A 17,127-nucleotide genomic window follows, 5' to 3' on the forward strand; every position below is an offset into this window, starting at 1 on the left:
TTCTCAGAACTCTCTAAGTAGAGTTCTTACTACATTAATTTTCTTCAGACAGTTTCGCCGAAATCCCGCGCGAAATGAATTATCATTTGAACTTGCAGATATGCATACGCGCTCATCAGCTCATTCAACTTAATATTTTCGAGTTATGTCCTACTTTTATTTAGTCTTATTGGGGATTGCAGTATATGCATTTACATTAAATATTCTAAATCTTTCTTAGAAACTTCAGAGAAACGCGAAAACGTGATCATTTTGTTAACGACCTCTAGGCACTACACATTGATGACTGATGATGTTCAAAACTTCTGCCAATCAAATGTCATTTTTTGCATTAGAAACAACTAAAATGAGATATTTCTAAGAAACTAGGCAGTCTTATAAAGAACGTTTACCACCTGATATCCTAAAAGCTCGGTAAAAGCCAGCTCTAACAACTTATGCAACAGACGAATTTCCTCTAGTTTAAAATTTTCCACGAGCAGCAAACTCGTGAGCGTCATGAACCGTCATGCACACAGTGTCATACCCTCAATGACTGACCGTGCCTTCTCCTACAAGCTTGTTATTTACATGTTTCAAGTTTAAAATCAAAACTTATCATGTCCGAAAAACATTTTGCGAGTGAAAAAAGCGTGTCCCTTGTAGATAGAGTTCCTAACAATCATATCATGCTTTTGTGAAACTTGGAAATTAGCATACGAGAAAAACATTATGATATTAATATTCAAAAAAAAATTAAAATTTCTCACATAAGGCCAGGAGCACGCATGGCATCCTCTTTCCGAAGGATTCAGGAACCCAAAAACTCGGAGGAAGAGAAGTCGAACAGTCCCTTCCGCTCGGCTTTAAGACTAGCTAACATGCCAAAAAGTACAGCAATTCGATACTGATATCAAAGATGGCAGTCATGCCACTTTTGGTTGGTATATGGCTATCGAAGAACGAAGTGTGCAAAGAAAATGGCGAAAGTTTTTCAATTTAATTGTCTTTGGGTGTATTCGTATTGTTGACATAAAGACTTCTAGTAAGCTAAGGGTGAAGTGAAGTGTTAAAGCAGATTTAGTTAATATCATGCAAGTCAACATTTGGCTCAGTGCAGAAATATGCTAAATTATTTTATGGTTAAAAATGTTACTGTTTCGCAAGTAACAAGAAGTTCCGAAAGGTATTAAAATCCCGGCCATTGCATGGACAAAGATTCCTTTCATTTCCCGTGATATGCGTATCGCTCAGTCTCGCGCTCTTCCAATCACACCCTTGTCGACCATTAAATAGGGCAAAAACCGAAAACGAAAAAAGGGAATTGCTTTCCCCGAGCCGCACAAATATTATCATGACTAACCTTGGTTCAATATCTCCAAGATTGTTGATTTTGCCTTGAGTCAGTAAGAGCTTCCAAAGAGATGTTATGTTTATTGGTTTACAGTTATACACTGTTGACAGATTAATTACAGGAAGGAGTGGCTTAGTGTGTTAGCAAATATTCTCCAACTAAATGATGGACGGGAGTAATTTGCATTCAATGATGTTTAAAGCTTGTTGTTTGTTATTATACTCACGCAACCTGTTCAGCGAACAAGCTTAGGTAGACTACTATTTTCCATTTCATTCCAAATTTGAAAAAAGGAGCTAAATTTTAGATGAATTGCAGGCCCAATTGTAAATGTCAGAAATATCCGAATGCTTTAAATAAGTGGCTTTGAGCCTTTAAACTCTGAAAATGAATTAATGAAAATGAGAATATCAAACCGCAAACTTTGAAAAATAAAGTTTTGCCCAGATCAATCATGTTTTGAACAGATACGTTCAATCCCCTACAATCCGTTAAATGATCTTTAAGCGGCTTGGCAAGAACATGCCAAACCGCTCAGTTGGGGATACAAAACACAGCAGTTCACGGGATACAGACTATCTTGTAAAGTAAGTTACAGTCAAAACACCTTAAGCGTTCCTGTCAAGGGTGGATTAATGATTCCGTTATTGCAAAGTCGCGCGAAGCCACAAAACAATCCAATCAACATTCGAGTTTTGAATCGAGTCGCCGTTTAAAAATTGAAGTATTCAATTCAAGAATGGAATATTGATGCAAAGAATAAAATCAAATTTGCAATAACGGAATCATTAATCCAACCTTGAGAGGAACGCTTGAGGTGTTTTGACTGTAATGACTGGATGTCAAGCAAAACGCCCGAAGGCCGGGCTATAATCAAACATGAAAATTGTCAAAATCATTTGTTTAAACTCACCCTATGCGATTGAAAATAAAATCAATAACAATAAAATACTAATAATAATATGCAGGAACACTTTAACGTAAGCGATCGCATGACTCAAAATGGGTTCAGCATTTGTTGAACATGACATGGAAAGATTTGACTGGGCAAACATTGAATTATTCAGTAATTAGCACTTAACAGGTCTACCGTGTGGTGTGTTTCAATTTCCATTCACATGTATCTTCATAACGAATTAACAAAACTTTCATCTGAAAAGCACGTCACAAAAGTAGATCTACATTTATTTATAATGATAAACAGCAAAACACAGGGCTTTACCGGAGAGAAAAATACTAAACTAGTAGACTAAAGATGAGAGGTTCTTCAAATTAAGCCCCTCATTATATAGATAGCGGAACAAGGTTCTACCCAGTGCACTCACGGTCTCTTGAACGTGCATGCTTGGGAAACAAAGAAAAGTGAAAAATGCCTCTCTCTTTGACTTTAAACTTTCAAACACCAAACACAAAGCTTGTAAAGAAAGTTTCGTCTGGGTTGAAAAAAGAGAAGTAGGACTGAGATAGTAAATCAATTCAAGGTTTTGACACATATCGGTGATGTTTAACTGGTCGCACAAAGGTAACGCCCTTTCCACTTAATCATTTAACAGTTTGCATTTGCCATGACGCACGTTTCATTTTGCACTCAGTTATATATATATATATATATATATATATATATATATATATATATATATATTGAAACTAACAGGCATTAGTATACACCACACAAGTGAATAGTGCTTCTCGCGCGCGCTGATTAGTTTACTCGGAGGTGAATAGCAAAGTACTATTCACCTCCGAGCAGCTAAAGAGAAACAAACTGCCTTCGTGCGTCGCTTTGTTTACTGAAAGTGATGTTTTGGTCCGCTAGTTATTCATCTTGTGTGGTATATACTAAAACAATTATTCACCTCAGTGTCGCTAAATGTGGTGGACATTTACCTCCGACCACTTCGGTGAATAATTGTTAATTATAAAACAAGTGATTGAAAATAAGCACAATTCAACTGAACATAAAAATTGTTCGCTGAACTGGTTGCTTGTATACAGAAACAAATAAAAAAACTTTAAACTTTACTGCATACAAATTATTCTCGTCCATCATTTGGCTGGAGAATTTTTGCTGACGCACTAAGCCACTCCTTCCTGTAATTAATTATCTGTCAACTCTATAACTGCAAACCAATAAACATAACATCGCTTTGGCAAGTCACTCGTATCTTCAACAGTCAGTCAAACGGGGAGTTCTAACTGATTCAAGACGCGCACGAGAACAACAATCTTAGAGATTTTGAACCAAGGTTAGTTATTGCATGATAAAATTTGTCCGGTTGGCGAAAAGCAATTCCCATTTTTCGTTTTCTGTTTTTGCCCCATTTAATGGTCGACAAGGGTGTGTTTGGTAGAGCGCGAGACTGAGCGATGCGCATATCACGGGAAATGAAAGGAATCTTTGTCCATGCAATGGCTGGGATTTTAATACCTTCCGAAACTTCTCGTTACTTGCGAATCAGTGACATTTTTAACCATAAAATAATTTAGCATGCTTCTGCACTGAGCCAAATGTTGCCGGGACTTGCATGATGTTAACTAAATCTGCTTTAACACTTCACTTCACCCTTAGCTTATTAGAATTCTTCATGTCAACGATACGAATACGGCCAAAGGCAATTGGCTTTGCTGCCCTACTAATTTTTGTGCCCTTATAACTTTCGCCATTACTTTTGTTTGCACAGTTCAATAACCATTTACCAGCCAAAAGAGGCATGTCTACCGTCTGTGACATCAGTATCGAATTGCAGTACTTTTGGACAAGTTAGCTGTCTTAAAGCCGAGCGGGAGGGACTGTTCGACTTCTTTTCCTCCGAATTTTTTGGTTCCTGAAACCTTCGGAGGATGCCATGCGTGCTCCTAGCCTTAAGTGAAACACTTTTATTTTTCTTGAATATTAATATCATAATGTTTTTCTCGTATGCTAATTTCCAAGTTTCACAAAAGCATGTGATTGTTAGGAACTCTATCTACAAGGACAAGCTTTTCTGGGAACAATAATTTAAACTCGCAGAATGTGTTTCAGACCTGATAACTTTGCATTGCATTAAGTGAGACATTGTAATTTTTCTTGAATATTAATATCATAATGTTTTTCTCGTATGCTAATTTCCATATTTGCCAAAAGCACGATGTGGTTTTTAGGAGCTCTATCTACAAGTACAAGCTTTTCTGGGAACAATAATTTAAACTCGCAGAGTGTGTTTCAGACCTGATAAACGCTGATTTTAAACTTAAAAAAACATAATTGCCCTTTTGTTAAACACTAAATGTAAATAACAAGCTTGTAGTAGAAGACACAGTTCGTTGACGGTGTGACACCGTGTGCAGTGAAGTTCTGTTCCTGCATAAGCGGCGGAGCAGGGCTGTTGTTCACAACGCATGGGTAACCAAGCATTTATTGAACCGAGAAGTCCTGGATGCTAAACCTGAATTTGCAATTGCCATGCCCTTTCCCACTCCCCGTAACAAAAACCATTTCCTTTGGGAGTAGGTATGCCTACAGCTAGGCTAATTTGCATTTGGTACTATGTACATAATACCGTGGGTAGAAAAATAATCCCTTCGATCTTGTGAAGCTCGTAAGATCCAAAGGTGGCCATCTCCTTATATGGAAGGTAAAGGTGGCCCACCTGGGGGGGTCTCCAAAGGAGACCATTCTGTTACACAGGGAGTGGGATGTAGGTGAACATTGGTTTACCCGAAGTCGTTGGAGTATTGCTTAATTGAATGGTTGAATTTTGCGAGTATAAATTGGAGTTAAGAACTATTAACATCACATTTAAAAAAAATGAAATAATACAGGATCGCCCACTCTTACAACTTTTCTTTATTTTCCTGTCATAAACTGACGTTCCAATGTTGAGAGAAGTAGTGAGTGGAAAAAAATATTTTTTCGGCTACATTCCTGAAACAATACTGGATTCTCCGATGTCAAAGTTGCACGCCGCATGTAAATATTTGTATCATATACAGCTATTTCGAGAAAGGTGTCGGAAAAAAACATCAAAGTGCACGCGACAAGACCGAAAGGTGGTCTGGGTATTCACTGGAATTTTGCATATTGGCCAGAGGAAATACAAGTTTGTATTTTTGACGTGGAGAATTGTTTTCTCCGGAGGCCACATCGAGCTACTTACTGTCGCATGTCTTTGAGGGAGGAAAAATCTCTGAACCAGAGGGCAACGACCGTCACATGTCTGAAAAAAAGAAAACCTGAAAATGCGCTTATTTTGTTGTTATATCTCATTAGTATTCAACAAGTGCAGTAGCTCAATACGTCTACCCATACTACCTTTAGGGATTGGCTTGTGCAGTTTTGTGCTTTTTCCGACAACGTTTCTCGAAATAGCTGTATACGAGTGGAAAACATTGGCTGCGGTTACATCTGTCATCATCATTTTTTAGGACGCAACGGTGTCACACAACAAGAAATTCCGCAGCAAACAATGTCGTGAAGTACATGTCACAGTAAAAAAAGAAGCCTTATTGTGTAGTCCATCGGCATCAATAATTAAAGGAGACAAAAAGACTCCACTAATCTTAGATTATTGCTGTAAAACAAATTATAAAAAGGTTGGGACAGCTAAGTGAGAACTATTACTAGTCAGTAACATATGCTCTCAACTTAAAACATCCGGTCGTTAACGTTCTTTGTGCGACTTCCTGGTATTTTAAAAAATATCCCATTTTTATTCGAGTTGTTAGGGAAGTTTAAAATCCAGTTAACAATGTAATCGTACGTGCATTTTCGTTAAACCTAAAATTACTAGCCACAGCTTCCCGCTACTAGTGAGTCCAGCAAAAGGCAACATCCCTTACTAGTGAGTCTTAACTAATAAGAGATTTTCTAGATTTTTAAAAAAAAACTAGCATAATTTTTAAAAGTAGTATAACTTCTCTCGGCTTAAGACATCCGGTCGTTAACGATCTTTGTAATGTTTCCTTCTTTTTGACTTCCTAGTATTTTGGAATATTTCATTTATATGAGAGTTGTTAGGGAAGTTTATAACCCTGTTTAAATAAGTTTCATGTATGTCCGTAAATTCTTTCATTATTGAAAACCAACCGGCAGAGCTTGTCGATACTAGTAAGACCCTCAAAAGAAATTTTTCTCTACCCCGGCTCAGCGAGGTAAGCCTTTCTAGCCTTTCAGTATAGCTACCGTAAATAATCTAATAAACGCCCGGAGCGTCTATTTAATTTTTGTGGTCCTAGGGGAGGCGTTAAATAGATATGAGGCGTTTATTAGAGAGAGGCGTTTATTTCAATTTAACAGTAACAACGTCAACAAAACAAATAGGATGGGTAGTTTTCTAGTGGAGTAAGATACATAACAGAGTTGGTGAGTAGGAGACTTATCTAGTCTGCGCTAATGCAAAACCTAGAGATGTTGTTCATAGTTCGATTTCGACGTTTTTATCGTCATCAGGGTCAACCATGTTGGCGTTGTTGGCCTCTTCGATGTCATAGTCAAGCAAACTAACTTAATTGCGTGATTTTACTCTATGGAGCATTTCCTTGGTTTTTGAGATGATTCCTGGAGGGGGCGTCTATTAGACACGGGGCATTTAATACAAACTTTGTACTTAAAGGGAGGCGTTTATTAAATACGAGGCGTTTATTCGAGAGAAGGCGTTTATTATATCATTTACGGTATATCTATGTCACATTACAACAACGCTAAGAGACTGAGCCGCGCAATTAAATTCAGTAAACGTGAGCGCACACCATAATTCAACAGTACACGCTTATAGTTGTGAACAAATCGTTTCGCCAGAATGTTGTTCTCGCACGAGAGGCCGTGGAGCTAGAGTGGGAGATTTTAGCTGGCAGTATTGAGTTATGGTGCACGCAGGAAGTTTAATATGGAAAGCACTCAAGAAGCTAGAGTTGATAAGATAAGATAAGATGAGATGAGATGAGATGTGATGAGATGTGATGAGATGAGATGAGATGAGATGAGATGAGATGAGATGAGATGAGATGAGATGAGATGAGATGAGATGAGATGAGATGAGATAAGATGAGATGAGATGAGATGAGATAAGATGAGATGAGATAAGTTAAGATAAGATAAGATAAGATAAGATAAGATGAGATGAGATGAGATGTGATGAGATGAGATGAGATGAGATAAGATAAGATGAGATGAGATGAGATGAGATGAGATGAGATAAGTTAAAATAAGATAAGATAAGATAAGATAAGATAAGATAAGATAAGATAAGATAAGATAAGATAAGATAAGATAAGATAAGATAAGATAAGATAAGATAAGATAAGATAAGTTAAGATAAGATAAGTTAAAATAGGTTAAATTAGATAAGATAAGATAAGATAAGATAAGATAAGATAAGTTAAGTTATTTTGCACCTGTACGCAGAGCTAGAAACCAGGAGTCACTTTCCGATCTAAGAAACGTAAAAAAAATAGAGCGATAATTTGAGGATGAAACAAGGTTCTTAATGCTTTTCGAAAAGTAATGGTCACAACAAAATCACGAGAAAAATTTTCTTTAACATGGCATTTCCCCATTTCATTTCAGAGCGTGACACAATACAGCCAAAGATGATCTGTGCATATGCCTTTGTGCTAGTTTGTCTGTGTATAACTCACACAGCTTGCCGGGTGGGATCCAGGCATCAGAAGGATCTGATAACCAATTCGGGAACACAAGGAAAGGAGGTAAGATAAGGGAAATGTGGTTACCATGGTTACATACACTTTCGTGTGACCTGTTGCTCGCCTGAGTTCTACGTCCTTGCCATCTACTTTCTTGCAGCTTACAGATAAGAAATAATTGATTTTCATATTGGTTCTCGTAGATCTCGATTGACAGCGCTGCAGTTGTTGACGAATTTGACAGTAATGGTGAGTATGTACCAACGGGATTATGGTTCCTGCCTATGGTTATTGCCTAGTTGTTGTTGTTGTTGTTTGTTTTTACAACCACATTTCCTCGTCCAACATCCAAAATGGATAAAGACCATGGCCTCGGTTGTTCAAAGGAATGGATCTAGATATACTAGTTATGCAACGCTTTCGAGTGGTATACTATGGAATATCCTACGAGTCACTTGTATTTTCTCGGTATACACACGAGCCTTTAGGCGAGTGTGTATGCCAAGAAAATACAAGTGACAAGTGGGATATTCCATAGTATACCACGAGAAAGTGTTGTGTAACTATTTTATACCATGTCATAGAAAATACGCTAACTAAATATCGTCGAGAATACAGTCGCAGCGCACTATGGGAAGGTTGGGTTGAATACCGTCGAATATACAACGGCTTTCCTGTATTCTGATTGGCTGTATTTTCTATGGCATGGTATAAAATACTGTATGCACTTAGTAAATGGATAAGTTTTGACAAAAACAGCTGTGGCATCTCATTCATGGGAATAAGACTGTTCTCCACTTGCACGAAGTTGAGAAAGATGAATTAATTGGTACAAGTGGACTGACTTGGCAGTCGACTTGTACACCACCGGTAAAATGCATTATTTCCAATGTACCAGGTTGAGGCAGTTATTTTTAAAGAAGGGGTATATATCCAGATGCCTGGCATAACTTTAAAGTGCACACGATTTCGATTTCCATACCTCACAGACTCACTCACCTGCCTTCAATCCAACGAACAGAAGTTTAGCGTTCCGAAATTTACGGCCGCACACCTGTTCCAGGGGCGAAGGAGAAATGACGTCACCCACCACGGGTGAAAAAAAACAATATGATGACACCCGCGAAAGCACAAAAGCTGGGCGCTGCAACATGCACCCGTGGAGCGCGTCGAGCGAAAAGAGAAGACAAGGTGAGAGAAAGTGTAGTGTCACGACAAGAAAACAATGAAAAAAATTTGATCATAGTAGCACTTTAAAAATGAATCCAAATACTAACTTTACGCAGTTTTTCGGGAAGCAGTTACCAATTAAGGTCATTTTGGTAACAATTTTCCAGATTATTCTCACTCCGACAATAGTTCTTTCGTACCTTAATCTCCTTCGAACTAAACAAAACAGCCTGTGGATTTTCTTCAAACAAAACACAACGTAATTTACTTTCTATTGACAGAGTGCAGTGTGAAGACAGTGGATGGACAGTGCTGCCATTTCCCATTTCTGTATAAAGAGGTTGAACAAACATCATGTGTGGGCGCGGGCGACAAAAAGTGGTGTGGAGTTACTTATAACTATGACAAAGAAAAGCAGTGGGGATACTGTCAGTCAGGTATGTGCATTTAATACTGAGGGGCCCAGGGGGCACTCGGGATTAGAAGTGACGGGAATGATCGAAAGATTTTTTAGGGCTGGAAATTTTCGATTCCGGGATTTTTTTGGGTAAGAAAATTTGGCAAGTACAGTCAAAGCTCTCGTAAGTGGACACCCTCGGGACGCGAAAAAGTGTCCGTAACTGGAGCTGGCCGCTTACGAGAATGGTTCTCGTAAGCGAACACTAGAGCTGTAGGGGATAGATGGCCTCTTACGGTAGCTTGCCCAGCTAACAATAAATACAGTACCATATTGGAAATACAAAAAACACTGAAATATGGTACTGTAATTATTGTAAAATCATTGTGACGAATGGCGATGTGAAATTGATTGATAAAAACAAAGATGCAGAGGTTGTTAATAGGATTTTCTTTGGGGTGTCCGCTTACGGGAGCTTAAAAACAAAGAAAAGGTCGTAATCTTTGAAGGTGTCCGCGGCCGCTTACGGGAATGTCCGCTTACGAGAATTTAAAAAAACAGAGTTTGAGTATGGGAGTTAAAACGGGGTTTCAAACAAGGCGGCCGTAAGTAGAGCTGTCCGCTTAAGGAGTTTTTTTGGGGTATTAATTAGTGTGGTTTAAACAATCTAAAGATTCGTGGTTGTTGCTGGGCTGCAAACTTCTGCGAAAAAAGTACAAACAAACGTGTTCTGCTGTTGTTCAATAGTTAACAATGGTGTCGCTTTACATTGCATGTGGTAGTACAGCAAGGAGCCCAAAAGTGTGACAATGTTTAATTTATTCACATTCTTTTGTACAAGTTTTATCCAATCAGAGGTCAATTGTAAGCTGCCCTCGGCTTCTGATTGGATGATGACTGCGCGAAAGAATGTGAATTAGTTAAAAGTGGTCGCGCTTTTGGGTTCCTTGCTGTTAGTGAACTCCGCGGTACGACTCTTCTTTTCAGAAAGTGTCATCTTTGTTTCTTTGGCCGTCAAGAAATATTGATTATTCTTCAAGAACAATTCCAACTGGATGGGAAAAGCTATGGTATCTCCCACATAGTAATCTTCATTGGATATAGTTAGACACTAGTTGTGTGTCGTAAGTCATGCAAAAAAAAAAGAAATTTACTTTCTATTGACAGAGTGCAGTGTGAAGACAGTGGATGGAAAGTGCTGCCATTTCCCATTTCTGTATAAAGAGGTTGAACAAACATCATGTGTGGGCGCGGGTGACAAAAAGTGGTGTGGAGTTACTTATAACTATGACAAAGAAAAGCAGTGGGGATACTGTCAGTCAGGTATGTGCATTTAATACTGAGGGGCCCAGGGGGCATTCGGGATAAAAAGTGACGGGGATGATCGAAGGATTTTTGGGGTTTGAAATTTTCGATTCAGGGATTTTTTTGGGTAGGAAAATTTGGCAAGTATTTTATGGGGTTGGCTTGATTTAATTAGGGATTTTTTGGGTATTTAAACAATCTAAAGATTCGTGGTTGTTGCTGGGCTGCAAACTTCTGCGAAAAAAGTACAAACAACTGTTCTGCTGTTGTTCAATAGTTAACAATGCTGTCGCTTTTCATTGCTTGTGGTATTACAGCAAGGAGCCCAAAAGTGTGACCACGTTTAATTTATTCACATTCTTTTGTACAAGTTTTATCCAATCAGAGGTCAATTGTAAGCTGCCCTCGGCTTCTGATTGGATGATGACTGCGCGAAAGAATGTGAATTAGTTAAAAGTGGTCGCACTTTTGGGTTCCTTGCTGTTAGTGAACTCCGCGGTACGACTCTTCTCTTCAAAAAGTGTCATCTTTGTTTCTTCGGCCGTCAAGAAAGATTGATTATTCTTCAAGAACAATTCCAACTGGCTGGAAAAAAAGCTATGGTATCTCCCACATAGCAATCGTCATTGGATATAGTTAGACACTAGTTGTCGTAAGTCATGCAAAAAAAAAAAAGAAATTTACTTTCTATTGACAGAGTGCAGTGTGAAGACAGTGGATGGAAAGTGCTGCAATTTCCCATTTCTGTATAAAGAGGTTGAACAAACATCATGTGTGGGCGCGGGTGACAAAAAGTGGTGTGGAGTTACTTATAACTATGACAAAGAAAAGCAGTGGGGATACTGTCAGTCAGGTATGTGCATTTAATACTGAGGGGCTCAGGGGCACTCGGGATTAGAAGTGACGGGAATGATCGAAGGATTTTTTAGGGCTGGAAATTTTCGATTCCGGGATTTTTTTGGGTAGGAAAATTTGGCAAGTATTTTTTTGGGGTGGCTTTATTTAAGTGAGGATATTTTGGGATATTAAAAACAATCTAAAGATTCGTGGTTGTTACTGGGCTGCAAACTTCTGCGAAAAAGTACAAACAAACGTGTTCTGCTGTTGTTCAATAGTTAACAATGGTGTCGCTTTTCATTGCATGTGGTATTACAGCAAGGAGCCCAAAAGTGTGACCACGTTTAATTTATTCACATTCTTTTGTACAAGTTTTATCCAATCAGAGATCAATTGTAAGCTGCCCTCGGCTTCTGATTGGATGATAACTGCGCGAAAGAATGTGAATTAGTTAGAAGTGGTCGCACTTTTGGGCCCCTTGCTGTGAACTCCGCGGTACGACTCTTCTCTTCAGAAAGTGTCATCTTTGTTTCCTTGGCCGTCAAGAAAGATTGATTATTCTTCAAGAACAATTCCAACTGGATGGGAAAAGCTATGGTATCTCCCACATAGTAATCTTCATTGGATATAGTTAGACACTAGTTGTGGTCGTAAGGCATGCAAAAAAAAAAAAAGAAATTTACTTTCTATTGACAGAGTGCAGTGTGAAGACAGTGGATGGAAAGTGCTGCCATTTCCCATTTCTGTATAAAGAGGTTGAACAAACATCATGTGTGGGCGCGGGTGACAAAAAGTGGTGTGGAGTTACTTATAACTATGACAAAGAAAAGCAGTGGGGATACTGTCAGTCAGGTATGTGCATTTAATACTGAGGGGCCCAGGGGGCATTCGGGATAAAAAGTGACGGGGATGATCGAAGGATTTTTGGGGTTTGAAATTTTCGATTCAGGGATTTTTTTGGGTAGGAAAATTTGGCAAGTATTTTATGGGGGTGGGTTGATTAACTTAATATAGGCAATTAACGATACATGTTATTAACGCGAATCTCAAATATTCGCGTTAACTTTATTTATGTCACACGTTTACTTTAAGCATCTAACCAAAACCTTTCTTAAATTCGCGTCATTTTAAAATGCTGCGTTATATTCCTTTATTAAATTCTCAGCTTCGGACATTGCATTTCTAGGTTTCTGATCGGTTCACTAAATCCCGGTTATCAGCTCATCCACCTATGTTTGATCTCTTATATGCGAAACTCAGAGTGCGGCAAGTGCTGCTCAGCGTAAAATTTTCTGCGGGAAGCGACAGTTCCATCAGAAAAATGGTTGAAAACAGCAAATTTGACGAGCTTTATGAACAAAAAATAATCAGCGGTGGCTACAAAAATCACAGAAATGCCATAGTAAAAGTAACTACGCAAAGCAAAAGGATTGATGCGAAAAGTTTAATTAATAACTTTTAAACGCACAACAAGAGCGAGTGAATAAAGTAGAAAAGCAGCAAATAATTTACGAAAGAACGACAAACTGACACAGTTTCATTCAGTGTACGTCATAAAATTAGGCTCAGCACTTCTGTAAAGTTTGCTACCTTTCAATCTTGGTCTTGCCCTTTTATACTTCAATAAACCGGTATTTGGGAGGCCATGGGTTCGATTCCCGTCGGGGACTCAGAATTTTTCTTTGTCCCATGCTCGTGTCATGTTGTACACTTCATCTTCATTATTTATTACCGAGCTTAAAATTTACCATCTTTATTATTTGCTACAAACTTGATTAATTCGACATTGCTGATCCTAGCAGTATGCAAGACGCGTGTCTCTTATCAACCTAGTAAAATGGCCCAGCTCACAACGAGTCTCTCGTAGCTCAGTTGTTTAGAGCGCCCAACCGGTATCTGGGAGGCCATGGGTTCGATTCCCGTCGGGGACTCAGAATTTTTCTTTGTCCCATGCTCGTGTCATGTTGAACACTTCATCTTCATTATTTATTACCGAGCTTAAAATTTACCATCTTTATTATTTACTACAAACTTGATGAATTCGACATTGCTGATCCTAGCAGTATAGCAGTATGCAGGACGCGTGTCACTTATCAACCTAGTAAAATGGCCCAGCTCACAACGAGTCTCTCGTAGCTCAGTTGGTTAGAGCGCTGTTCTGTCGCACTTTGTAATAATCATCGCACTTTGTAATACCTGTCGCACTTTGTAATAAAACTGTCGCACTTTGTAATACCTGTCGCACTTTGTAATAACACGTGTCACACTTCGTAATAAAATAGCTGTCACACTTTGTAATAACAAGTTGTCGCACTTTGTAATAAATTAAGCTGTCACACTTTGTAATAACAAGTTGTCACACTTTGTAATAAGCTTCCAAATTTCCTTTGAATAGGATATTTGGTAGAAATTATATGACTTGACTAATTCCCCAGGGCACAAATACGTCTTTCTTTGATATTTTACTTTGTATACTAAACTGAGGAGATGAAAAAGAAACGCGTTCTCCCCCACGCTTCTCGCAATTGTTATTTGTCTTGACTACGATGCATCGCGACAGAAACACTTTGTCATCACGCATAATGACTTAAAAATCGGTTTTGTTAAGCCGCTCCATTGGCTAGGTACTAGTCTAATTTATCGTGCAAATGAGACCCTATTGCATGTTTAATTTGTAAATGATAGCTTAATTCAGGTATTAAAAAGGTATTTATCACATCTTAAATAAAGATTCGAATTTTAAATATACTGGCATCTCCTGCGGATGAAAATAAAATTTGTTTCCGTGGGAGTTTTAGAGAGGACGAAACTGGAAAGCAACTTGCAGGGACAAAGTGTATCAGTAAAAGAGTAGAGGACACATCTTGCTGGTATTTATAACAGCTGTACAAAATGGTACGATCCGGAAATAAAGGCTTTGACTGGGAGTCTTCTAAGAAGGGACCGTTAACTATAGTTGAATAGAATAATTGTGAAATAGTATCGTATTTTAATTCAAAAATCGCATTGGCTTGACATAATATGGAACAGCAACCATCATAGCCGTAATCAGTATATGTGGTATTAAAGCATTGAATCAGAACCATTGAATAAAGGTCTATTTCAACCTTGAATAAACAACAACGAGAGATAATATAAAGTGTGACAGGCCAAACACGACTCCCGCCTTCAAAAGACTCGGATCCTAGACCCTCACAACCGTCGTAACGAAACGTTATCCTACGAGCCAACCGCCACTTCAGATATACGAGTTGACGGTTAGAAATCCACTGATCCGATACACAATACATTCCTTTAAAGGCTACACTTTAAGAATCTTTCAACAAACATGAGCCGATAAACCTAACGTATTATGCCACAGAGCTAGCAAACACAATGGCATAAAGATCATTACTGAAATGGCTCTAGAGAGCAATATTTAAATCCTCCGTTAGCAGACTGAAGGCTAACATTTAGCAACCAGCGGGAGTCGTGTTTGGCCTGTCACACTTTATATTATCACTTGTGACCAGGCTTGAAAATGAGTTCCCAACGTGGCGACCATGAGATGTCGTGGGATGCCGTTCGAGTAGAACCGAAAACGAATCTGTACATTATTATTTAGGCAAACGGATGAACACACTTTTTAGTACATGCAGTTGTCATTTAAAAAAAGAATAAAGTAACTTCATGAAATCGCGACAAGGTTAAATAAAAAGAGCAAAAAGAATTTTGGTATTTGTCTTGTAATGGTGTTCAAGGTATCCCGACTTTTAGCCATGATTGTAGCAACTATTTTAAATCCTGTGACTACTCCCCCAAAAATTACCTCATATAGAACATGTGGCAAGTCACTTGAAGTCTCCATCTCCCTTACTATTAAACCCTTGGACTCAACCCTCTCGCGTATCTTTTTATTTTTACCAGGAGTTATTTGCCCTCTGTTCACTTATTGCATTCCATCGTTGCCAAGCAAGCTGTTTTATCTCCAAAATAACAATTGCGAGAAGCGTGGGGGAGAACGAGTTTCATTTTCGTCCGGTCAGTTTAGTATGCAGAGCAAAATATCGAGAAAGAACGTATTTGTGCCTTGGGGGATTAGTTATAATTTCTACCAAATATCCTATTCAAAGGAAATTTGAAAGCTTATTACAAAGTGTGACAACTTGTTATTACAAAGTGCGACAGCTTAATTTATTACAAAGTGCGACAGCTTAATTTATTACAAAGTGCGACAGCTTAATTTATTACAAAGTGCGACAACTTGTTATTACAAAGTGTGACAGCTATTTTATTACAAAGTGTGACAAGTGTTATTACAAAGTGCGACAGGTATTACAAAGTGCGACAGTTTTATTACAAAGTGCGACAGGTATTACAAAGTGCGATGATTATTACAAAGTGCGACAGAACAAGCGCCCAACCGGTATCTGGGAGGCCATGGGTTCGATTCCCGTCGGGGACTCAGAATTTTTCTTTGTCCCAAGCTCGAGTCATGTTGAACACTTCATCTTCATTATTTATTACCTAGCTTAAAATTTACCATCTTTATTATTTACTTCAATAAACCTGTTCCACTTTGAGCTCAATTTACTCAATTTCGCTTCAAATAATATAGTAGTCTTGATGACAGCCGTGGAGCCGTAAACAAGTACAATGTAAACACTTGCTTCGTTCGAATTGCACAAGACGTGTATTTTCCAGAAAAGCTTTTGCTTCGGATCTTTCCGTAAATCTTAACTGTTGTCACAATTCCCAGGATATATAGACGACTTTAGAGGAGATTGTTCGAGGAAAATCTTAGGAAGAAAATTCTCTCACTCGCTCTCCTCGTGTGCTTCATTCAACTCAAAAAGTGAACACCGCGCCGCAAATTTTCCTGCCGTCTCATACTATCACTTCGTTTACATCAAAATGAAATGTTCAGTCGATTTGAACTTGAAGAAGAATTTAATAAAACAATTATTCCATTCGCTTTGTTGGCTATTTACCACCTCGTATCCAACGCGAGCTCATAGAATGATTGTTAAATGATAAGGTAGTTTTAAACAATCTTAAAGGGACCAGGTAACGAGCTTCACTTCAAGAATTCAAGAGCACAAAGACATATGGAAACCTTCAAATAGTAGTCTAGTGTTGTTGAAATTTGCTATGCTAGTGTACTGAAGCTATAAAAATGATATTATTGTGATGTCATCAGGAACCTTAGATCTTAACTTGAAAAAGTCAGGCTGACTTTTTTAAGTTCTGCCCTTGTGGCTTGGAAAAAACATCTCTTTAGGTAAACAAAGCGAGACGCGAAGGCAGTTTGAAACCAATGTATAGTCCTTCTAAAACAATTACAGCAGATTCAGGTTGAGGGTTTAACGGCCTCAGTTGTCGCATTTGTTGTCACGGTTGAATTGATTGCGTTGCGAGGCAAATTGACAGACGTTGCCAGAAAAAAGCACGTTGTGGTTTTCCCAGTCAGAACGTTGGCATTCCT

The 17,127-nt window shown here is 38.5% G+C and overlaps 2 protein-coding genes across 9 annotated transcripts in view; one reads left to right on the top strand and one right to left on the bottom strand.

Moving 5' to 3' along the window:
- Window positions 1-1,397, bottom strand: part of LOC144659429 (matrix metalloproteinase-9-like) — a 29,020-nt gene extending 27,623 nt beyond the window's left edge. For all 5 annotated transcript variants that reach the window (XM_078519863.1, XM_078519864.1, XM_078519865.1 and 2 more), the window contains exon 1: window positions 1,343-1,397. The gene's annotated coding sequence lies outside the window, so the exon portion shown is untranslated. The remainder of the gene's footprint in view (window positions 1-1,342) is intronic.
- A 1,358-nt stretch (window positions 1,398-2,755) lies between these two features.
- The window catches only part of LOC144659436 (epididymal sperm-binding protein 1-like), a 34,209-nt gene continuing 19,837 nt past the window's right edge, over window positions 2,756-17,127 (top strand). The window contains exons 1-7 of one of the 4 annotated variants that reach the window (XM_078519876.1): window positions 2,756-2,855; window positions 7,878-8,017; window positions 8,158-8,203; window positions 9,406-9,561; window positions 10,689-10,844; window positions 11,524-11,679; window positions 12,360-12,515. In XM_078519876.1, the coding sequence (XP_078376002.1) occupies window positions 2,834-2,855; window positions 7,878-8,017; window positions 8,158-8,203; window positions 9,406-9,561; window positions 10,689-10,844; window positions 11,524-11,679; window positions 12,360-12,515 (832 nt within the window). In that variant the 5' untranslated portion in view covers window positions 2,756-2,833. Of the gene's footprint in view, window positions 2,856-3,469; window positions 3,580-6,402; window positions 6,464-7,877; window positions 8,018-8,157; window positions 8,204-9,405; window positions 9,562-10,688; window positions 10,845-11,523; window positions 11,680-12,359; window positions 12,516-17,127 lie in introns of those variants that run through there. The other 3 variants (XM_078519877.1, XM_078519878.1, XM_078519879.1) reach the window with 3 other exon arrangements.

Source organism: Oculina patagonica, chromosome 7 (assembly GCF_052425735.1).
Source record: "Oculina patagonica isolate OP01 chromosome 7, crgOcupat, whole genome shotgun sequence".
In the NCBI taxonomy this organism is placed as follows: Eukaryota; Metazoa; Cnidaria; class Anthozoa; order Scleractinia; family Oculinidae; genus Oculina; species Oculina patagonica.